The sequence below is a fragment of the Dendropsophus ebraccatus genome, chromosome 1, assembly GCF_027789765.1.
Source record: "Dendropsophus ebraccatus isolate aDenEbr1 chromosome 1, aDenEbr1.pat, whole genome shotgun sequence".
NCBI classification, from domain to species: domain Eukaryota; kingdom Metazoa; phylum Chordata; class Amphibia; order Anura; family Hylidae; genus Dendropsophus; species Dendropsophus ebraccatus.
In genome coordinates this window covers 167,782,676-167,805,944 of record NC_091454.1, presented here as the reverse complement: position 1 = coordinate 167,805,944, position 23,269 = coordinate 167,782,676, and the positions used below count along the sequence as shown (strand labels likewise).

Here is a 23,269-nt window from a genome sequence, read left to right as displayed (position 1 = left end):
CCATTCAGCCCGCCAGATTTACTGAGGCACATGCCTTTTAGTAAATCTGGCTGGACCTGCACCTGTTGCAGGGTGGGCGCAGAAATGTATACCTGCTCCAGAGCAGGTGTAGATTTCTATCATGATAAATTAGCCGCAGGAGTAGGTCATGCCTCCTCCCCACATTGCTGCGCCCCCCAACAGGTGAGAGAGCCATATGCCATAGAAATTTTGTGCAAATTATGTGGTTTGGTCCAAAATCTTAGCTTTTTCTGTGGCTTACGCCAGATGATAAATTTGCCCCATTGGTCTGTATATTTCATAGGTTCTTTTGTGTTGATTTTTAGAAACGTCAGACAGATGGAGATATCCCAGAGAACAAGCACTATAAAAAAATAAAATCCTCACAACTGGACAGTCATTTGCATCAACGACACTCTACTTCTCTATCCACTTCAGACTCCTCAAACGCTAGACACCATCTAGGTTCACAATCTGGAAAAAGCGCAGAACCAGTGTCTGAAAACCACAGCATTGTTTCTCAGCAAAGTCACAAAAAACAGAAAACACATCGAACATTGCATAAAAGTCATCATAGTGACGCAAACAAAAGGACAAAGCCTTGTGATGAGTCAGGAAATGGGAAAGTTAGATTCAGACAGGAGACAAGCCCTGTATCTCATCTGGATGGTAGTTCTGGCTGGCACAAAAATGAAAAGAGGGATTGTGAATCCAGTGAAGAGGGAGAAGAAGAAGATGACTGGGAAGAAGAAGCTCTCATGTTGGAAAGATGCCTCACATCTCCTGAAGGTAAGCACAGGCTTCAAGTTTTCTCAGCTGGGACCAAAAATGGTGCTGTAGTATTAGTCTGTGACCCCAAATGTCATGATAACATTCTAAAACCATATATATATATATATATATATATATATATATATATATATATATATCCAAATGTATGCCATTATTCTGCAAGCCCAAATGCAAGGGTGGCATTATAAAGATAATAAGATAATATGCCTTATTCATAAAAGACATACCCCAAAATGCCAGTGAACTACTATTTATAGGCCTTAATATACCAGCATTGCCCTGATTGTCACTATGTGCTATCGTTATTAGAACCTAAATGCTAAATAATGGCTGCATACCATTAATCTGAATGCCCTGATGCCTGGGTCCATTATTCTGAATGCCAAGATACTTGGGGTCTATTATTCTGAATGCCCAGATGCCTGGGTCCATTATTCTGAATGCCCAGATGCCTGGGTCCATTATTCTGAATGCCCAGAAGCCTGGATCCATTATTCTGAAAGCCCAGATGCCTGGGTCCATTATTCTGAATGCCCAGATGCCTGGGTCCATTATTCCAAATGCCCAGATGCCTGGGTCCATTATTCTGAATGCCCAGATACCCATAGTGCATTATTCTGAATGCCCAGATGCCTGGGTCCATTATTCTGAATGCTCTGATGCATAGGTTCATTATTCTTAATGCCCAGATACCCGTAGTCCATTATTCTGAATGCCCAGATGCCTGGAGACCATTATTCTGAATGCCCAGATACCCGTAGTCCATTTTTCTGAATGCCCAGATGTCTGGGTCCATTATTCTGAATGCCCAGATACCTATAGTCCATTATTCTGAATGCCCAGATGCCTGGGTCCATTATTCTGAATGCCCAGATAACTATAGTTCATTATTCTGAATTCCCTGATGCATAGGTCCATTATTCTGAATGCCCAGATACCCGTAGTCCATTATTCTGAATGCCCAGATGTCTGGGTCCATTATTTTGAATGCCCAGATCCCCTCAGTCCATTATTCTGAATGCCCAGATGCCTGGGTCCATTATTCTGAATGCCCAGATGCCTGGGTCCATTATTCTGAATGCCCAGATGCCTGGGTCCATTATTCTGAATGCCCAGATGCCTGGGTCCATTATTCTGAATGCCCAGATACCTGGGTCCATTATTCTGAATGCCCAGATGCCTGGGGTCCATTTTTCTGAATGCCCAGATGCCTGTGTCCATTATCCTAATTGCCTAGATATGTCAGTATGCCAGTATTTAGTATTTCCATGTTATGCACAATGTAAAGTGAATAATGAAAGCGTAGAGGGGGAAGTTTATCATGTATACATAGAATTTTTCCTGTATGACACGGTCTGGCTAATCTAGGTCTGCTTGCAGGTGAGTCACTCGGATTGATTGAGTTACGTCTGAGTCATCTCTGGTTAGGCATGAATATCAAACAGAAGGACAATACAAGGAGTCCTTCAGTGAAGTCTTATATAGCTAAATGGCAAAATGATGCACATTGTTACATGTCTGCTACAAAATAGCCACATCACCATGGCATTATGAGTTTGCAGAATTTACATGATTATACTATACATCTCCTGTTTGAGCTATGGATAATAAAGTCAGCAGGAAAAAAAAAAGTGTGTATGTAACAGAACAAACAAACTACCATGCATTCAGGTTCACTAAGACGCCCTTCACACAGACCTTGGTGGTCTTGGTCCCCTGGACAGTACTTTATAGTTGTGAATTAAGCTACATTAACTTGTTTACTGGACAATCTTATAGAAGCAACAGTGCTATCTGGGTGCTGTATGATAATGTTATTTAGGCACACTATAGTTGTATTATTTAGGCAGTTTATGGTAAATGACAATGGGGGACATCAACAAGTATCACTCTAGAGATGAGCGCAACTCTGCAAGTCCAATCATTGGCATTTAAATAGCAGTGAATGAAGTTAGGGAGTCCTGGAAAACATAGATACCATCTATGGCCAATGTTCTCCTTAGGTCTGCAACCAGCTTCTTCAGCCACCAGAATATAAATGACGGACAATCAGACTTGAGCATGCTCAAGTTTCGCTCATCTCTACTCAGCTACAACAACAATATACAAATGGGTGGCCCATCCAATAAGTGTCTGTATCCTCATAAATGTAAACAAAAGTATATCTTTATTAGTACATAAAGCTACAAGTGCAAGACAAACACGAACACCAGTACCACAGTGAACATGGAACATGGTACCAGAACACACCGACAGGTACCAATGTAACACCCCCTCCTAATGGCCCCAATGACAAATATGCAACAAGAATGTATAAGTGTATGTATAAGAGTATCAAGGTACATGATCTGTGTAGAAATGGACACAAAACTGGGAGTACCAGAAAGTAGATAGGATCAGGGTGAAAACCAAAAAAGTAAGAGTAGATATCACCATAGGAGGGAGTCTATGTCGGGGTCCAGGAAAACCCACGCGTTCCGTCTCTACTACAAGACTTTCTCAAGACCCTTGAGAAATAGGTTCAAGACACTTGAGATAGGATCAGGTCAAAACCAAAAAAGCAAGAGTAGATATCACCATAGGAGGGAGTCCATGTCGGGGTCCAGGAAAACCCACGCGTTCCATCTCTAACACGAGACTTCCTCAAGACACTTGAGAAAGTCTCGTGGTAGAGACGGAACGCATGGGCTTTCCTGGACCCCGACATGGACTCCCTCTTAAAGATGGTCCGAACCTGCCGAGGTTCGGGTTCGTATGAACCCGAACGCTCGGCATCAGATTCCCGCTGTCTGGCCGCTTCATGCAGCGGGTGGATACAGCGGGAGGACCGCCTGGAAAACTGGGATACAGCCTATGGCTATATCCCAGTTTTCCAGGCGGTCCCCCCGCTGTATCCACCCTCTCCACGGAGGAGGAAGACAGCGGGAATCATTGCCGAGAGTTCGGGTTCGTACGAACCCGAGCCTCGGAAGGTTCGGACCATTCCTACTCCCTCCTATGGTGATATCTACTCTTACCTTTGGTTTTCACCTGATCCTATCTACTTTCTGGTACTCGCAGTTTTGTGTCCATTTCTACACAGATCATGCAGTCACATGTACCTTGATACTCTTATACATACACTTATACATTCTTGCTGCATATTTGTCATTGGGGCCATTAGGAGGGGGTGTTACATTGGTACCTGTCGGTGTGTTCTGGTGCCGTGTTCATCTGACACGGTCCTTAGTTTGTGTTTATGTTTTTAGATGATTTTATAGTGTTTGTCTTGCACTTGTAGCTTTATGTACTAATAAAGATATACTTTTGTTTACATTTATAAGGATACAGACTCTTATTTTGGATGTGCCACCCATTTGTATATGACATACTTTTTCTTGTCATATTGGGTTGAGCACCCTCCATTAGTAAGGTTATTTATTGCATTTGAGTAGTGCCTTCTCTTTACTTTGTATGAAGTCATCTCTACTCAGGGCACCAATCAACCCAATGTCAGCCATGATCACAGCAATCCCTCAACAACAACTCTTTTATGACCTAGCAGATAGAGTCAGTTCCCAAAACATTGTTCTATTAAAGGGGTTTTCCCATACCTACCCCCAGGTTGTTGTGTGAGTAACACACAGTTCCATTTGCTTCAATGGAACTGGGCTGCACTGCCACACATAAACTGAGGACAAGTATAACACTGTTTGTGGGGGGGGAAGCATCTATTTTTTTCTTCTTTCTAGACAAACCTTTTAATGGCAATTTACTATATTAATTTAGTTCTTCTTCGTACTTTATGCTTCAACCCCAATTAGTCAACCACTCTACAATGGTCTATTATCATAGACCATTGGGCATCCAAATTATAGACAGGGCAGGTCTGGATATCAGAAGTCACATGGCTATGGTAAACTGGCAGTAGGTAATCAGCTCTGTCTCTTATCTCCTCAGACAGTCCCTTGTTCCTTCTGTCTGATGATGATGGATGTTTCAGGTTGGCATGCTGTTTCATCTCTCTTGGTCGTCACCATGCTCCTTTTAATTGTAGTTCTGGCCTATAGAGGTCATGCATGTATCCTCGCTCAGCAATGACTATTAGAGAGTGTTTCACCCAGCATTCTGTGCCTGAGTGTTGCTAGTTTCTAGAGAAAATGTGCTATCCTGATCCTGCTGCTCCATCCACCCATGCCCATCCACTATGCCTTTTCCTGGTTTCCAATGTCTGACCTCTTCTGTACTGTAGTGAATTTTCTGTTGCTGACCTGGATTGGTAATCTGAACCTGTGCTGCCTGCCCTGACCTCCTGTCTGTACTTGACTACATGTGTCTCTCATCCATAGATGTCATTCTTACTCTCCTGTATAAAGAAAAAGCAACAGGATTCCTTCAGCTCATAAAATCTTAAATTTTATTGTAGAAATTTTCATTAAAAGAAACAGCCGACGCTTTTCGAGCCAGCCTGGCTCTTAGTCATGGCATCTGGATTTGGAATATATCTAGGGGAAAAATGCATCCCATCATGGCCCAGGGAAACAGGGCATAGTAGCGCCGCTATGGGGAGCGGGGTCCATAATGTATGACTACGCCTACCTGTTTGACCTACTGGTGCCACGCAATTATACCATCTGGTCCACCAGGCCACCTTCTACCCATGCCGGCACCATGCAAGCTTGGTACCCTCAAGGAGCAGAAGGAACAGGATAAAAACCTAGAGGGTACTTAGACTCCACTCCCAGGTGTGGCCCACAGCTGGTTCAGTAGCACAGAGGGTTACACATACGTATATAGATACATATTTTACATTTCCACGCCTGGCCCTCTCGTAGTTTAGACATCTGTCTTCTGTATACTTTACTTGTGTGCTTAGAGATGTCACAGTGTAAGAGTTGTATGATGGACGGGTGAATACAAACTATTCATCTACCACACTTGCCTTAGGCAAACACACAACAGTGACACTTGCTTCCAGTTCAGCCTGTGTGGTTACATTTTAAAATGGCAAATTGAAGCCTGAAATGATTCTGTAAGAGGCATTGACTGCAGCCAGCTATTGTATCCTGCGGTGAGCTCTGCCATTGTGACTGCATGTACAGTATGGACCTGGCCTACACACCTGTACTGCACTTTGTTCCAAAGCAAATATGAGCTGATGGTTAGATGATAAAAATGTGCAGGTTGCTTCACAGTGTCTAAAAAGCGTCATCGGTGGTAATCCAAGAGCTATTGGAAATTAACCCTTTAGGTGAAGGAGAAGCATTAAGGTGGCATGGAGGTGACATGGAATCATTAAAGACAGATACCCTAACTTACTTTAACCCTTTAAGGACGGAGACAGTTTTCATTTTTTGCGCTTTTGTTTTTTCCTCCTCATGTTTAATATGCTTGCATATTTTCCCCTACAGACCCACATGAGCCCCTTTTTTTTTTTGCGACACCAATTATACTTTGCAAATACAGACTTAATGTTTCTATAAAATATGCAGAAAAACCAGAAATAAATTATATGTGCAGTGAAATTTGATAAAAAGGTGCAATTCCTTTTATTTTGAGAGGTTTTGTATTTACGCCGTTCGCCTAATGGTAAAACTGACATGTTATCTATGTTCCACAAGTCAGTACGATTACAACGATATGTAACTTGTATAACTTTTATATTATTTGATGGCTTTTAAGAAATTTTAACCTTTTAAAGAAAACTAAATGTGTTTAAAATCGCTCTATTCCCATCCTTATAACGCTTTTATTGTTTGGTCTATGGGGCTGTGTGAGGTGTCATTTTTAGGGCTGCGATCTGTTATTTCTTTTGGTACCTTGTTTGCGTATATGCGACTTTTTTTGATCACTTATAATTAAAAAATTTTCTGGATTTAATGTAAACAAAAATACGCAATTTTGCACTTTGGCAGGTTTTTGCGATTACGCCATTTACTGTACGAGATCAGGAATGTAATCATTTAATAGTTCAGGTGATTATGCACGTGGCAATACCAAATATGTTTATTTTTTTATTTTTTTATTTTTATTTATTTATAAAATGGGAAAAGGGGGGTGATTTAAACTTTTATTAGGGGAGGGGATTTTTTTTTATTAATAAAAACACTTTATTTTTTTTCACATACACTAATTAGAAGCCCCCTGGGGGACTTCTATATACACAGCACTGATCTCCCGTTGAGATGCTGTGTATATAATAGAGCAATGATCCATCAGATCGGTGCTCTATTATAATGGTCTGCTGCAGACCATCTACATGGATTGCCGATCCGGGATCAGCGTCATTCCGACGCGGAGCCCCGGACGGCTCATTACAACGGATCTCCCACTAGACACCAGGGACAGGGGGCACATATACTATCCAAACGAAGCTGTCAGCTTTGACAGCTGCATTTGAATAGTTAATTAGCCGTCCGCGGCGATCGGTCCACGCCGGCTAGTACTTGCGGTCCCTGGCTACACATAGCAACCGGGCACCGCAGGCTGCAGAGAGGGCTCACGTCGGGAGCCCTCTCTGATCCCCCTTAAAGGCCGCATGACGGGTATACTTGTCATGCGTCGTTAAGGGGTTAAAGGAGACTTACAATAAAAAGACTCATAGGGGAAGATTTATCAAACATGGTGTAAAGTGAAAATGACTCAGTTGCCCCTAGCAAACAATCAGATTCCACCTTTCATTCCTTACAGATTCTTTGGAAAATGAAAGGTGGAATCTGGTTGCTAGGGGCAACTGAGCCAGTTTCACTTTACACCAGTTTAATAAATCTCCCACAAGTGTACATTAAAAAGCAATATAATTAAAAAAATTATAATATGCAGAATATTTTAAGCCTGGGGCTGTTGTCCTGCAGTAATCTCATGACAACACTTCCTGTCATGATTTCTTTCAACTTCAGTGTTGCTATAGAGTAATTATGAGGATTCAGATCACCATTACCATCAATAACCGCACGTAACTATTCACCTTGGTTAGGATGTAAATCTTGATGTGGATGATCATTTAGAGTCGCACAGTGTTCCTGTCCCTGTTGGGGAAGTCTAAACATGAATCTCAGAAGGATCTGCCTAGAATTCAGCTTCAGGCTGCGTTCACACTACGTATATTTCAGTCAGTATTGTGGTCCTCATATTGCAACCAAAACCAGGAGTGGATTAAAAACACAGAAAGGATCTGTTCACACAATGGTGAAATTGAGTGGATGGCCGCCATATAACAGTAAATAACTGCCATTATTTCAATATAACAGCTGTTGTTCTAAAATAACAGCAAATATTTGCCATTAAATGGCGGCCATCCACTCAATTTAACCATTGTGTGAACAGAGCCTTTCTGTGTTTTTAATATACTCCTGGTTTTGGTTGCAATACTGACTGAAATATACATATACTGACTGACTGGTAGCTTCACATGCACAGATTTCGCAGATTTTATAGAGTTTTGGGGTACAAACACACACACCGTATACGCCGCGTATTTACTGCTGCGATACGCAGCAAATACGCAGCAGATTAGATCAAAATAACTGAACACAGCATCAAATCTGCTGCAGATCTGCTGCGTATCTGCTGCATATACGGTGTGTGTGTTTGTACCCTCAGGGTGCGTTCACACCTACAGGATCTGCAGCAGATTTGATGCTGTGTTCAGTTATTTAAATGAAATCTGCTGCAGAAAATCAGCTGCAGATCCTGTAGGTGTGAACGCACCATTAAGCAGATTTTTTACAACACATCTTCTGCGATATTCATTGCTATTAGAGTCTATAGCTCTGCATTCTCTTAGTGGATCTTAATTCAGCTGTGAGAATGTAGTTTTCGTTAACTACGTCTATGCTGGGCTGGTGAAAAATAATAAGACACCATGCTTTTCCGCTCCTGTTCCTCTGGCGCACTGCTGTCTGCTTCTTCGGCTGCCGGTACACTGACAGTCCGCTCAGCCAATCAGTGCTTGTGGTGAGGCAGCACACTGATTGGCTTAGCAGGCCGCCAGTGACCCAGGAACTGAAGAAGCAGGCAGGAGCGCGGGCAGTTAAAGCAATATCATGTTTAAGACCCAGCAGCTAATTAAGTGGGCAGTGGCTGCATTGTCACAGTGGAATGAAAATCCACTTCAAGAATTCAGTCATAGTTTACAAAGACAGATTTATCTGACAGATTTTTGAAGGCAAAGCCAGAAACAGACCATATGAACAGGCTATAAAGAAAAGACTGAGATTTCTCCTCTTTTAAAATCCATTCCTGGTTTTGGAATAAAAAAATCTGTCAGATAAATCTGTCTGTGTAGATGCACCATAACAGTACCAAGTATTGCAGAGAATTTTGCCGCAAAACTTGCAGCGTGAAATCCGCTGCAAACTCAGTACATGTGAATTTACCCTCAGGAATAGTACCTTGACCAAAGTTTAAAGGAGTTATCCAGCGCTTCAAAAACATGGCCCCTTTCTTCCAGAGACAGCCCCACTCTTGTTTCCAGCTTGGGCAGGTTTTGTTGCTCAGTTCCTTTGAAGTGAATGGAGCTTAATTGCAAACCGCACCTGAACTGGAGACAAGAGTCGTGTTGTCTCTGAAAGAAAGTGGCCATGTTTTTGTAGCACTGGATAACCCCTTTAAAGGGCACGTGTCACCTAGATTTTCTTTAACTGATTAGAGTCAGATTAGAATAAAAGAATTTTTTTTTTCTTTTTACTCTGTTTCTATTTTCTGACTTATATTTTTTTTTTCACTTTTTGTACATTGTCATGGGCATTGCCTGAGCTGTTTTTAACAGCATTTAGTCACATGCTTTACAGCAAGATTCATGGACATAGACAGACTCTGTCCCTTTGGGATGAATGTGAAACATCACTGAGCACCCTGTGTGACCTTTGATGAGGTGATACCACGGGGAGCACCTATTGTCTCCTCTATTTACTGGTGTCACTTGTAGCTGCAATACTGTACAGATTACTTTACAGCAGCCTCTTCTTATTACCACAGACACAACAGGAAGTCTCAGCTTAGTTTTCGCCCCAGTAGTGAGAATGAAAACTGCAAGATTCCCGGATTATTTTATAATATAGATAGAAAATGGAAAATTAGAATGTCACAGAAAAATTCTGATGATACATTCCCTTTAAGTGATGGATAAGGTAATTACCTGGACATACAGTACAGTGTGTACTGCAGCTAAAGCAGCTCTATGAGAAAGCTCCACCAAAAACAGCTTACTGGACCCTTCAAATGCTGGATCTAATGGCTGGATTTGTTGTGGCATTTTTTATTGTCCAAACTGCTGCAGTTCAGTTTAAAAGATGATGCCATTTCAAACAACTTAATGTCATTTGATGTTATTATTTATTACATTTATAAATCACTTCATTCACCAAATGTGACTCTTTTTGACCCAGAAAAACAGCCCTAAAACCTTGGCTACTAGGTCCCTTCCTTGCAATCTGATATCAACTGCCTGTGAGGGTGGGTTCAAACTACGGAAATTCTCACGGATAAACTCAGCGGAATTCCGCTGAGTTTATCCGTGAGAATTCTGTAGTGTGAACCCGCCCTTATTAGGGAATTTCTGTCTTTAGTAACATCCTTTTATTCAGTATGCTGCTGTATCAGTCAGTAACCTTGGCTTTTTTTTTCTAGAAAAAGAAGAATCAATGTCATACTCTGAAGAAGTCGCTGACTATTTCATGTAAGTTATACATGTAAGGCTTTTTGCTGTACAGAAAGCTGAAAAACATAAGAAAACAGATGTACATTTAGGTGCATACATTTCCATATATCAACCAAAAATGTGATCAGCTGACGAACAAGCGTTTTTAGTTTGCCTGCTGATCGCTGGGCATTTTACACAGGCTGTTCTCTTATTCGGCACTGAGGCTTCACGTATTAGTATTGAGTAAGACGGGAATCACTGCCTTTCACATATGTAACCGGCACAATGTATGTTAAAAACAGGAAATACATTTTCAGTGCAGATTCTTTCCAAGTATCCACATGATCCTATAATCCATAAACATACAATACTCCATTAAATAAAAATACAATTTCCAGCACCATATCCATTAAAAAATTGCTAAATAAAATGTTTGTGAGGTTAAAGACTCCATACTGTGTGCACAATGTCCCTCGGTGATTGCGATAACATTGCTTAGAGACCCCCTTGGCTGGTGCAATTTTCAAGGTTAAGCACAGTATCTATATGGAGAAAAGTCTCTTGGCGCAAAAGGTTTAACTCCTTCCACCCTAAGGAACCATGCAGATGGGGCACTGCCATATACCATGGAAATCTATAGGGGCCAGTACTATAAACTAGAACGGTGTTTCTCATCTCCAGTCCTCAAGGACCTCCAACAGGTCATGATTTGAGGGTTTTCTTAGTATTTCACAGATTATATCATTCTAGGCAGTGCATTGGGTATTATCACGGGTGTGCTCTGTGTGGGATCATGACCTGTTGGGGGGATTTGAGGACCAGAGTTGAAGAACCATGCACTAGTTGGTTTGGGCTTCCATTCAGGTAAGGAAGCATGACGTAACACAGTACTAACATTACAGGATGAATAATTGATAGTGAAGCTACAATCTACCCCTTTACTGTCATTTGAGGAATCAATGATTTCTATGTCAATATATCTTAAAGGCGTTAATCGATTATTTAGAATTGAAGGCCTATCCATAGGGTCCATTTACACAGAAAGATTGTCTGACAGATTATCTGCAAAAGATTTGAAACCAAAACCGGAAACAGACTATAAAGAGATCAGGTCACAAAGGAAAGCCTTCTCTTTTTTTAGAAATCCATTCCTGGCTTTGGCTTCAAATCTTTGGCAGATAATCTTTCTGTGTAAATGGACCCTTATGCTACGTTTACACGGAATGATTATCGGGCAAATTTTCGCGATAACGATCGCATTGAGCGATAATTGTTCCGTGTAAACGCAGCGAACGATCAAGCGGTTAGCTAAAAATCGCTCATTTTGATCTTTGAACATGTTAATAAATCGTCATTGATCGTTTGCAAAAAAATTTGCAGATCCGTGTGAACAGTTGTTCACTGATTTTACCTATATGCGAGATAGGCTTAAGCCATCGCAAAACGAATTTTCTGTACGATATATCGTTCCATCTAAACGCTGATTGTTATAAAAAAAAATCGTTACTTAGAAATCGTTAATCGTACGATGGGGCGAATTATCGCTCCGTGTAAACGTAGCATTAGGGTGTGTTTACACAGAAAGATTTATCTGACAGATTTTGGAAGCCAAAGCCAGGAATGGATTTGAAAAGAGGATAGATCCCAGTCTTTCCTTTATGACCTGGTCCCTGTTTATAGTCTGTTCCTGGCTTTGGCTTCAAAGATCTGTCAGATAAATCTGTCTGTGTAAACGCACCATTAGGCTACGCCATCAATATCAGACCAGGATGGGACTGACACAGTCATGGTGGCTCTGCATGATATTACTATGTTGAATTGAAGTGAATTGATAAAAGTGTAATGTTATAGTATTGTACAGTTGCATAGTCTTCTGTGCAGAGTCCTATTAGAGCATACCAGTGGAATGCAGCCGGGAATTTAAAGGACAACCCCAACTAAATTTTTATCTCGTGTCAGAAAATGCCAGAGATTTGGAATTTACTTCTATAAAACAAATTTCAAGCCCTTCAGTACTTATCAGCTGCTGCATGTTCTGCATGCTTATGTCAATGACATACAGCAGCTGATAAATACTGGAAGACTTGAGATTTTTAAAATAAGTTAATTACAAATCTCTGTCACTTGTTGATATGAAAGAGAAACTTGCCCTTTAAATACAGATCTCAAGATATATACTGTATTGGTTTGCAGCAAGTATTTTCATAGGATATCTTCATGGAACGCGTTTAGGATGAAGGTGTGGTGATCTCAGTGCCTATGGCTCTAAACATGCAATCAGGTCACAATAGATGATCTGCCATGAACAACACGCATTGCTTCTAGTATCTCATTATACAGGGACTGGCACTGTCCAGACTTGTGTGAATAGAGGCAGAGCATGCATAGCTCTAACAATAACCATTTGTGTTCTGAATATTGTATTTGTATCCTAGCCTTAAATATGTGTATTTCTTGCATTCTTTTATTAGTTTTGACATGTGTTTTCTCAGTTTATAGTATGCTCAGCCACCCCATTTTTGTGCTATGTGCCAGATCAGCTCAGTTAATAAAACAAATACAGCTGCAGGCCTGAAGTTTCCGAAATTCTTAATTTAGTATTTGTGTAATACTATATAATTGGTTATTGCTTCCCACACACACAGTGCTGATTGACAGGACCTCCCCCAGTGTGTACTGCAGGACCAGCTCCCAAAATTAAGCACAATGTTGCCACCTAGAGGCTTGTTAGGGTAACACATACTAGCAGGGCACCAGTTTTGTATATAAAAAAAAAAATCTTAAAGAATTGTTCATAAAATAGATTAGTGTATTGAATGGAATAATTAATTGACTAAAATTAATTTGGTGAATTTCCTTTCTTTTGCAATGTGCAGTAAGTACACTACAATTATGTCTCAAGATCAACGGAAACGGTATGAAGAAGATTTTGCCTCGGATTACACCGAATACCTGGAGCTGCATGCCAAGATTGGTAAAGTGCTGGAGAGGTTTATGCAGCTTGGCTCCAAAATGAAGAAGTATCAGCAAGGAACAGTAGAGCACAAGGTAGGATTGTACTATGATCCATACAATGGGAAGGTTCTATGACTGGTGGATACCTTCTGTCTCATCTCATGTTTGTTTGATTGATCACAATACAATACAATGGACAGAGCAGATCTTTTATGCAGTTTTTGAAAACCAGACAGCAAATGGAAAGGAACAATATAGGAAAGATTTCATACTTCCTTTTACCAAACCTCAAACGTTAGCATTTATTACAGCCCAGAGCTGTATTCACAATTCTGCAAATAAAGGTAACCTGTCATCACTTTCCTGCTGCATGAACCATGAGTCAGCGGAGAGGTCCCTGGCAGCTTTTCCCACAACCCACTGGCCTTGTTGATAGATCTCTCCTTATAACCAAACAGTGAGAGATCAATAAAGGGTAGGAGGGCCAAGAGATGCTGCTGGGGGACCGCCCATGGTCAGAAAGTCATGACATGTTCCCTTTAGACACTTTTTTTTTGTGGAAAACATCCATTGCAGTTTTGAGCCATAAACAGAAGTAGATCCAGCATGGAGTAGAAGGATAAGTCCTTCCTTTATATTTCCCATTCATTTTGAATCCACCCTAAGGGTGGGTTCACACTGAGGAATCCGCGCAGAGAAATTCAGGCGGATTCCATCACTCGTCCCCGCTTGTATCTCCAGTCTGTGCCATAGACTCAATTCTATGCACAGGCTGATTTGGCCATTCACTAAAAGAATTGACATATCAATGAAGAGAAAGCTTAGGTAGCCTTTACTGCAAACAATAAACCTGTAATCCCAGCTCCTACATGGCAAGTAATGATATAGCGGTATAGCAAGTTAGGGATGCATGAACATAGGGTAGATAGATTCTAGAGCAATATATTTTAAGAAATAAGGGAATCCACAATGAGTGAATGCAATGAAATGTCAGGTCCATCATATGATACATTGCCTTACGTTTGTTAGTTTTGTGTATATCTGTTTGAGAAGTCTGCCCTGTAATGCCATTATTTTCTCTTTTAGATGGTTGAAAATAAGATTCTGTCAGCATATAGGAAGTTCAAGAAAGTGAGTATACTTATTTTGAAAGCTCCATCAATTCCGAAGTGCTGTACATATGGTCAGGGGTTAACATACAGAATGTAACAGAAGTAAACCACAATCTTTCCTGGCCAGTGCATTAGTGTAAGCTAAAATTATTATGTTAATTTGTTTTCCCTAAGACCCATTGGCATCACAACATATGGGGTAAATTCGCCCCTGCGAGCCCCTGGGACGAAGGAATATTTAATGAAAAAATAACAATTAAATTTTAATCCCCTCCTCCATGAGGTATAAATAGGCTCCACCTCCCCCTAGACCTCAGTCTAATTATAAAGAAACATAAAACACAGGGAGGGAGTCTTGTGATGCCAATGGGTCTTAGGGAAAACAAATTAACATAATAATTTTAGCTTCCCTTACGTCCCATTGGCATCACAACATATGGGGAATTAGCAAGCATTATCCCCAATGGGCGGGTTATTTATTACGTCCGCATTAAGAACAGATCTTGCAAAGGTTGTTCTTGACAAGAAAGAAGTATCCAGCCTGAAATATCTCACAAAGGTTGTCAAAGACGACCAGGTAGCTGCCTGGCATATGTCCTCAAGTGGCACAGCGGCACGCTCTGCCCAAGTGGAGGCCACAGCTCTAGTAGAGTGAGCCCTGGTAAATTCTGGTGGATCCAGATCAGCAGAAGAGTAACATAAGGCAATGGAGTCACAGATCCATCTGGATATTAAAGGTTTTGAAGCCTTTCTCCCCTTGTTTTTTCCTGCGAAAGGGATAAAGAAATTCTCGTCTTTACGAAAATCACCTACTCTATGTAGATAGATCTTGATAGCTCTGGATACGTCCAATAAAGAAAGATCCAAGTCTTCTTTAGATGATCCAGTAGGAGAAAATACAGGCAATACTATTGGCTGGTTGATGTTGGCAAATGAAGCCACCATAGGCAGGAATCCTGGAAGGAACCTAAGGATAACTTTGTCTTGGGAAAAAGTCACGTATGGAGGTGCGGAGCCAAGGGCTTGAAGTTCTCCAACTCTCTTAGCAGAGGTAATGGCTAGTAAAAGAGAAACTTTCAATGTTAACTTGAAGTCTACTTCCTCCCAAGGCTTAAAGGGAGGAAGACACAGGCGTCTCAACACAAAGGATAAGTCCCATGGGTCTACCTGCTTTACCAGGTTAGGCCTAGTCTAGCCTTAACAAAATTCTTTACCTCCAAGATCTGAAAGAAACGTGAGTTTAGGTGTGCAGAGAGGGCTGCTATCTGCACCTTGATGGAACTAGGTTTTAATCCTTTATAGAAGCCTTCCTGTAAAAACTCCAATGACTGTGGAGTAGAAGGTTTAAGTCCATCAATACTCCTGCTTACACACCAATCTTGAAAATCTTCCAAATCCGTGCATAAGATTTATTTGTAGTGCAACTACGAGCGTGAGAAAGGGTATACTATACCTTCTCAGAAAAACTAGAGTCCAATACGGTCCTCTCAGTCTCCGAGCTGTCAAGCTGAGGCTGGAAAGATTCCTGCACAGATGTTGACCCTGGAATATTAGATCCGGATGCAGAGGTAATCTCCAAAATTCCCCTCTGCTCATATTCATGGGCAGGGTGAACCATGCCCTCTTCGGCCAGAAGGAAGTTATTATTATCACTGACAACTGATCTTCATCAAACTCTGGGAATCATGGCTATGGGAGGAAAGATATACGCCAGCTGGTATGTCCATGGTATTGTCATTGAGTCCACTACCGTGGGATTGTCTGCCCTGTAAAGGGAACAGAAATTCCTCAGTTTGGCATTGCTTGCTGATGCCATGAGGTCTCTCTGAGGAAGCCCCCACCTCTGGGTTAACTGAATGAACACTCTCCTTGAGAGAGACCATTCCCCCGGTAATGTCAGGCCTCGACTCAGTCAATCCGCCAATATATTGTCGACACCCCTGATATGAATCGCAGAGAGTCTGGTTATTCTGGTTTCTGCCCAACAGAAAAATCTTCTCTACTTCCCTGAGGAGAGAAGGGGATCTGGTACCTCCCTGTTTAGGTACGCCACACAGGTCATGTCGTTCATCCGGATTCTGACTGCTCTCTGTAAAATAGGAGGAGAAAAATGAAGAAGAGCTAGGTAAATCGCTCTAAGCTCCCTCACGTTGGAGGGCAGAGCGGATTCCTGTTGACTCCAAGATCCTGCAGTCGTGATGACTGTCAGATGAGCTCCCCAACCTGTTCCTGAAGCATCCGTCGTGATGGTTATCCAGTGTGGTTCTGAAAATAAACTCCATGTTTGACTTGTCTCCACCACATTAGAGAATGTCTTGTTTGAGTCGATAGAACATGCATCGCATCCAAGTCCTTCAGTCCTCGGTTCCATACTGTTAGTGCTTCTCTCTGAAGAAATCTCATGTGCCATAACGCCCATGGCACCGCGTCCGCAGCTGAGGCAAGGAGCCCTAAAAAGCGCATTAATGTTCTTATGGATACCTGACGAGGAGGAATTAGGAATTAAGTCTGATTTCTCTATGTTGATAAGCCAACCTAATTGTTGAAGTATGTCCTGGACATAGTTCAACTGAACTCTCAGAAGATCCTGAGTCTGAGTCATAATCAACCAATCATCCAGGTAAGGGATAACTTTATCCCCTGTAAACGGAAGCGAACCATCATGGTGACACTACCTTTGTGAAAACAAAGGGTGCGGAGGTATTCCGGGTGGAAGGACTTTGAATTGTAAGTGTCTTACCTTCCCCTGGATTTGGATGGCGAAGGCTCTCCTGTGAGCCTTCAGAATCGGTACATGAAGATATGCATCCGGTAGATCTATGGTGACCATAAAATCTCCCTCCTGGAGGATAGATTTTACCGATCTTATGTTCTCCATGTGGAAAGTCTTCTTTACGATGCATCTGTTGAGATATCGCAAATCTATAATAAGCCTCCAATTTCCGGATGGCTTCAGCACTAGTAACACTGGGGAGTAAAACTCCCTGACCGATCTCAGATAGAGGAACATCCTCTAGAGCCTCAATGGAAAGGAGGCGAAGAATTTCTGTCTCTAGGACTAAGTGTCTTTCTGGCTTAAGATTTCTTGACAGAAGAAATCTTGGAGGAGGAAGAGATGATAAATGAAGGACATAACCATTTTGAATAATATTTAACACCCAGTGATCTTTTCTTAATTCTTCCCAGGCAGGGAGAAACAAACTCAGACGTGTTCCCACTGGACAGCTTCTGCGTCAGAAGTCTGGTTTCTTGTTGGTGTCCTTATTCTGCTGCTTCCCGGAACCTCTTCTGGAATAGTTTCTTCCTCGACCTCTGTACTGGTATCTCCCTTTGCCTCGCTGAGGAGATTTTGCTCTGCGAAAGGAATCACCGCTCTTATAGGACAATGGTAGGGACTTCCCCTCCTTGTCAGACAATTCCTCCATTAATTTATCCAGCTCAGAGCCAAACAGCCTACCTGGCTGGAACTCCATATTACAGAGCTGAATTTTGGAGTTAGCATCTCCAACCCAGGGTTTTAACCATAGCGCCCTTCGGCAGCGGTTGAGAGCGTACTAGTTTTTTTACGCTAACCTGGTTCCCTGAGATGCATCATCGCAGAGGAAGTCAATGGCCATAATGACCTTTTTTAAGGAGCGAAGGACCTTGTCCCTGCTAGCTCTACCTTCCAATTTTCCTGGACCTTGGTCAGCCATCTTCTTAGGCTTCTAGAAACCTCAAAAGAAGAAATGGAGACTGCCCCTTGGGCTGCCGCTGCCGTATATGATCTCTTGAGGGCTACCTCCACCCTTCTATCCATCGGATCCTTAAGATTGGATCCGTCCTCCGCAGGCAGCACAGTACATTTTGACAGTTTGGCTATGGCCGGGTCCACCTTTGGAGGCTCAATCCAGTCCTTACATTGTTCTTCCTTGAGAACATATAAGGTCTTAAACCTCTTGCTCAAACCCGGAGCCTTTTCCGGTTCCTTCCATTCCGCCTGTAACATAGACAATGAAGTCTTACCCACAGAAAAAGCCCTAGGCTTTTTTGAGGAGGACCAATCCTATCCTCTTCTATTTCCTCAGGGTGTATTTCAGCTTGCACAGTTTAGCAGAGCTTGTGAATTCTATCAGCTGTGAAATACCCCCTGAATAATTCTTTCTCATCTTCAGAAGTAGAAGAGGTTTCAGAAGAAGATGATGAGTTAACTTCATCAATCACAGTAAAACTGAAAATGACCATAATCCTACAGCCATAAAGTAATATACTCAAAGGCTGGGAGTAGAGAGAAAAATACTCCATTTGGTCTTTAACTTAGGACACGGGCGGCGATTCTCATTAGCCGCTAAAGTCTTTTGCACATAGTCCTTGACCCATACAACTACATCCTGAACATCAGGCTCCTCATAGGTTTAGGTCTGCATGAAGGACAGCGTACTTAGGCATTATAAATATTTTTAGGCATTCATAAATATTTTTATGAAAGAAAGGATGAATCTTATCTGGAAAAAATGATCCTCCTACGGTATCCATAGCCGTCAGGTAGTGGAGTCTCACACTCGGTACATGAAGTGCTTCCTTAGAAGGTCTTTTGCCAGCAGCAGGACTGGTCTCCATTTCAGACATCTGCAAATAATCAATGTATTACAATACATATAAACCACTAGCCTGGCTAGAGTGATATCGGAAAGAGACACTAGGTGGCAGCAACACTTACTTTTAAGTATATAGAAGAGAGATCACAGCACTTTGCACTCAGATGTTTTCTATTAGATCCAAATGAGCCACAGAAAATCCTTCCAGAGGAAGACAGCCAGACCTAGAGGTAGCAAGAGCTTACCTTCTGCCTTGGACACACAGCTAATCCGGCATGCAGAGAGTGCGCCGCTGCCGGCCCCCTGAAGTGACATGACGCCGACGCCGCAGTGCTGAGACGCACGCAGCGCCGATGCGTTCCACAGTCGAACGCGACTGGAAGAAAAGCCAGCGGCTCGGGTGACACGCAGAGTGCGTTCCAAGAAGCACTAGGTAAGAAAAACTTAAAAGCTAAGACCTGCAGAAGCAAATATCAGGATACTACCTGGACACCGGCTCCAGCGGCATCCCAGCAATCATTACCTGTAGGGAAAACCTGAATGCAACAGGTTAACAAAGCATAAAACCAGAGGAGGGACAAAGTCCCCTAGGGCTAACAGCAACGAAGTAAAAAAAGACTGAGGTCTAGGGGGAGGTGGAGCCTATTTATACCTCATGGAGGAGGGGATTAAAATTTAATTGTTATTTTTTCATTAAATATTCCTTCGTCCCAGGGGCTCGCAGGGGCGAATTTACCCCATATGTTGTGATGCCAATGGGACGTAAGGGAAGCTATGTTCCCACAACATTTTTTTTTTCTTGTCAGTTCATAGTATTTTTGGTTTTCTTTTAAACGACGCCCATCATTTTGAGTCCAAAATAACATACATTATTTTGCAGCTTGGCCGCCAGTCAGTGCAATGATGGCTGCTGGATTATTATTCTAGCTTATGCTGGGTTTACACGGAGCGATAATTCACCCGATCACTGACTTGGAAGTAACTTTTCTTCTATAACGATCAGCATTTAGACGGAACAATATATTGTACGGAAAAATAGTTTTAAGATAGCTTAAGTCTATCTTGCACATAAGTTTACACGGAACGAATGCAAATTTTTTGCGAACGACCGACGATTTGAGAACATGTTTAAAGATCAAAATGAACGATTTCTGGCTCGTCGTTTCATCGTTCACACGTACGATTATCGTTGAATCCGATCAGTATCGTGCAAATTCGCACAATAATCGTTCCGTGTAAACGCACCATTAGATGGACTGATTGCCCCTTAGGTGTGTCTTTAATTAATAAGCCCACTAAATGTAATAGTAAGGACAGCAGAAAAAAACAAAAACATCCACTGCTTGCAAAAGTTGAAAATATTGGTCATGAACATTGGACGTCTGCCTTAAAAGATGTCCGTTCTGCCATAGAATTTAATGCATTTCACTAGTCTATTAAAATGATGCAATAATGGACATTTTAAAACAAAGATTTTTTTTTTTTTTTTTTTTTAAACTTAGCCTTACTGAGGCTGCCAACTGCAAAAATATTCAGGCCTAAAGAAGGAGAACAAGCATTGGTTAATATCTATCTAATCTATCCACAAACTACTAGTTTCCAGCCAAATAAAATAACACTATAAAAAGGCAAAAGTGGGTGTCACCCACTGTCATTTATCACAGTATAGGATGATGAATAAAGGAGAAACAACATCCTCACTGTGATCACTACTGCACTATCCCAGTTACTAGATTACCTGCACTCAGCTGTTCATATCTCCCTATGGGTTTATGAGGGGCAGCACTTTCATGTCATGCTGAAGATAGGTGATAAATGACTGGAAGGAATCCTTAATTTTAGATTTGTTTTGTATTTTTTCCATTGCATTTTACCATGCTGGTCACCACCTTTTCTGAAGGTTATGGTTGTATTCATACAGTAAATGAATGGCCTCTCTATTGGCAGAAGCTGCCTTTTCTTTACTTGAGACATTATACACATGTCCGCAGAGTGCGTCATTAAATGAGAAAGTTTGCTGTGGATCAGTTTTAGTGTAAATTTACATTATAATGGGTCAATCTAGTAATCTGGGTGACTGACATCCTAATCGTAGCTGGCACCAATGACCAGATCTTATTCATAGATTTCCAACCTTATGAAGTCTTCTTGTACAACGTTGCAGTGGCATTCACACATTCCATGCACGCCCATAAATGCAGATATGCTACAGAATGGAATTTGGAGTTCTCAGCATATTCATTATGATTCAGTACAGTAGTGAAGATTTAAACTGTTTCAAAGCTACTGGCAATATGATAATGCAGGGGAACTCTGAATTCTGTAGCACATTGTCCATAGTTACTGGACTTCCATGAATCACGTAAATGTCCCCTGAAGGTATACCAGTTAATAGATTAAAAAAAGTCATCTGGTGGATAGAAATAATGAGGCTACCCTGTCCACATGGGCAATATTTCTGTAGTATTCCTTCAACCCCTAATAAAATCAATGTCACAGTGAACTGCTGCAGTTCTGAAATTTAAAGGATGTCTAATGCTACATGGCTGCCTCTAACAAAGAGCCCATTCATTGTACATAGTTTTATGGGTAGCACACAATCTGCTTTCAACCTGCCCTAAAGTTTATGGGAATAGACCGACTATTGTTTATATTGCCACATGTATGTTAGAGTGTGTAGACCTGAGCTAAATAACCTTCTAATGTGTGTCTCTTCAGACCTACCCTGGCTATGGGGAAGAGAAGAGCCGCTGTGAATACTTGCACCACAAACTCTCACACATTAAACACCTGATTCTGGAGTATGAGAAGAACACGCCAACCTAAACTGAGCTGTCTACGAGACCTTTGATCCATACCAGAACAGGACATCTCAGCACAGCGGGCCTCAATGGAAAGACTTCTGCACAATAAGCAGCTTATGGGGGAAAAGAAAAAAGTGCCATCAAACTACTGTATGATATATACCATAGTAGACATGCCTTGTCGCATCACAACTGCATCAGCTACGGCCTTAAGGGGGACAAAAGGTTAGAAAATGTACAGAGGAGAGGTTTTAGCTTTTCTGGTGAGAAACTGTCTGGCAAAGATTAAGCTTGAGTAATCTACTGGGAAGGATGGAGCAGTATATAAAACACAAGAATTCATTGACTATACTGCCCCTGTGGACATTACTAATGTGGGGTCATGCCATACCTGGAGCACTGAAGGATCACTGCCTTTGCCAAACAAAAACTGCATTTCTTTGACTTTATATATAAAAAAAAAAAAAAAAAAAAAATAACTGGGAAAAGCAAGACTAGCTCTCAATGAAAAAGGAAGGAGTGTCTGACCCCCTAGTAGCATGAAATGGGTTATACGCCAAACCAGAGACTATTTTGCTCTTCAGTTCTCTGAATCTGTGAATAAATCTTTATTTAGTACATGTCACTATTGTAAACTAGTTACATTTTGTGGAATCATTGTGATTTACACTGACCTGGGATCAACTATTAAAGTTGCTTTTGATCTACTATCTCTTGTTAAATTACAGCAGTAAGCCATATTTTATGTTAAGGAGTCTGTATTTAATTCCTTTCACTAAAGGTAATCTGACATTTGGAGGTTATACTAGCTCCTCTGTACAGAAGAGTTATGCTTGAATGAGCTATAAAAAAAAAAATTATTCCAGCACTCCAAAGGTTAAAATTCAAAAATCTATTAAATCTTCATGTTAAAAATAGTGATATGACACATGTCTGCACAGATTGATGCATTTAATAAAGATTTTGGAATTTTAAACTAGAGTGCTGGAATCACCACTTGTTTGTTGCAGTATCTCTCTATACAAGTGAACGGCCAAACATTTGCGTTCTCTGAAGTGGGTTAAGCAGCAGCCACAGTTCTGGTGGTGGCTTATCTCTTTCTGAACAAAGGTAGCAGATGATTGTCTTCTATCATGCCTGACCACCAGCGCGCTTGAAAGGGATGATTGACAGGCAGAGAGGTCCGTTACTGGCCTCTCATCCAGTCAATCATCCCGCCAAGCACACTGACAGGCAGAGCGCGTTGACTATACATGGGTTGAGAGCCGCCCAGATGACTACCTGCCCGCCTCTGCCTGCCACACGCCCGAGGATTATAACTTAAATTTTCTTCCATACAAAGTCGCTTTATACAGTGGTGCAGGGAACCATATCACCCCAAGTGGGCTGATTGGTTCCCTTTAACCA

The 23,269-nt window shown here is 41.5% G+C and overlaps 1 protein-coding gene across 2 annotated transcripts in view; it reads left to right on the top strand.

The window, feature by feature from the left end:
- The window catches only part of ELL3 (elongation factor for RNA polymerase II 3), an 85,260-nt gene extending 63,376 nt beyond the window's left edge, over window positions 1-21,884 (top strand). For both annotated transcript variants that reach the window (XM_069956641.1, XM_069956648.1), the window contains 5 exons: window positions 327-789; window positions 10,402-10,450; window positions 13,291-13,462; window positions 14,456-14,500; window positions 21,777-21,884. In XM_069956641.1, the coding sequence (XP_069812742.1) occupies window positions 327-789; window positions 10,402-10,450; window positions 13,291-13,462; window positions 14,456-14,500; window positions 21,777-21,884 (837 nt within the window). The remainder of the gene's footprint in view (window positions 1-326; window positions 790-10,401; window positions 10,451-13,290; window positions 13,463-14,455; window positions 14,501-21,776) is intronic.
- The last annotated feature ends 1,385 nt before the right edge of the window (window positions 21,885-23,269 follow it).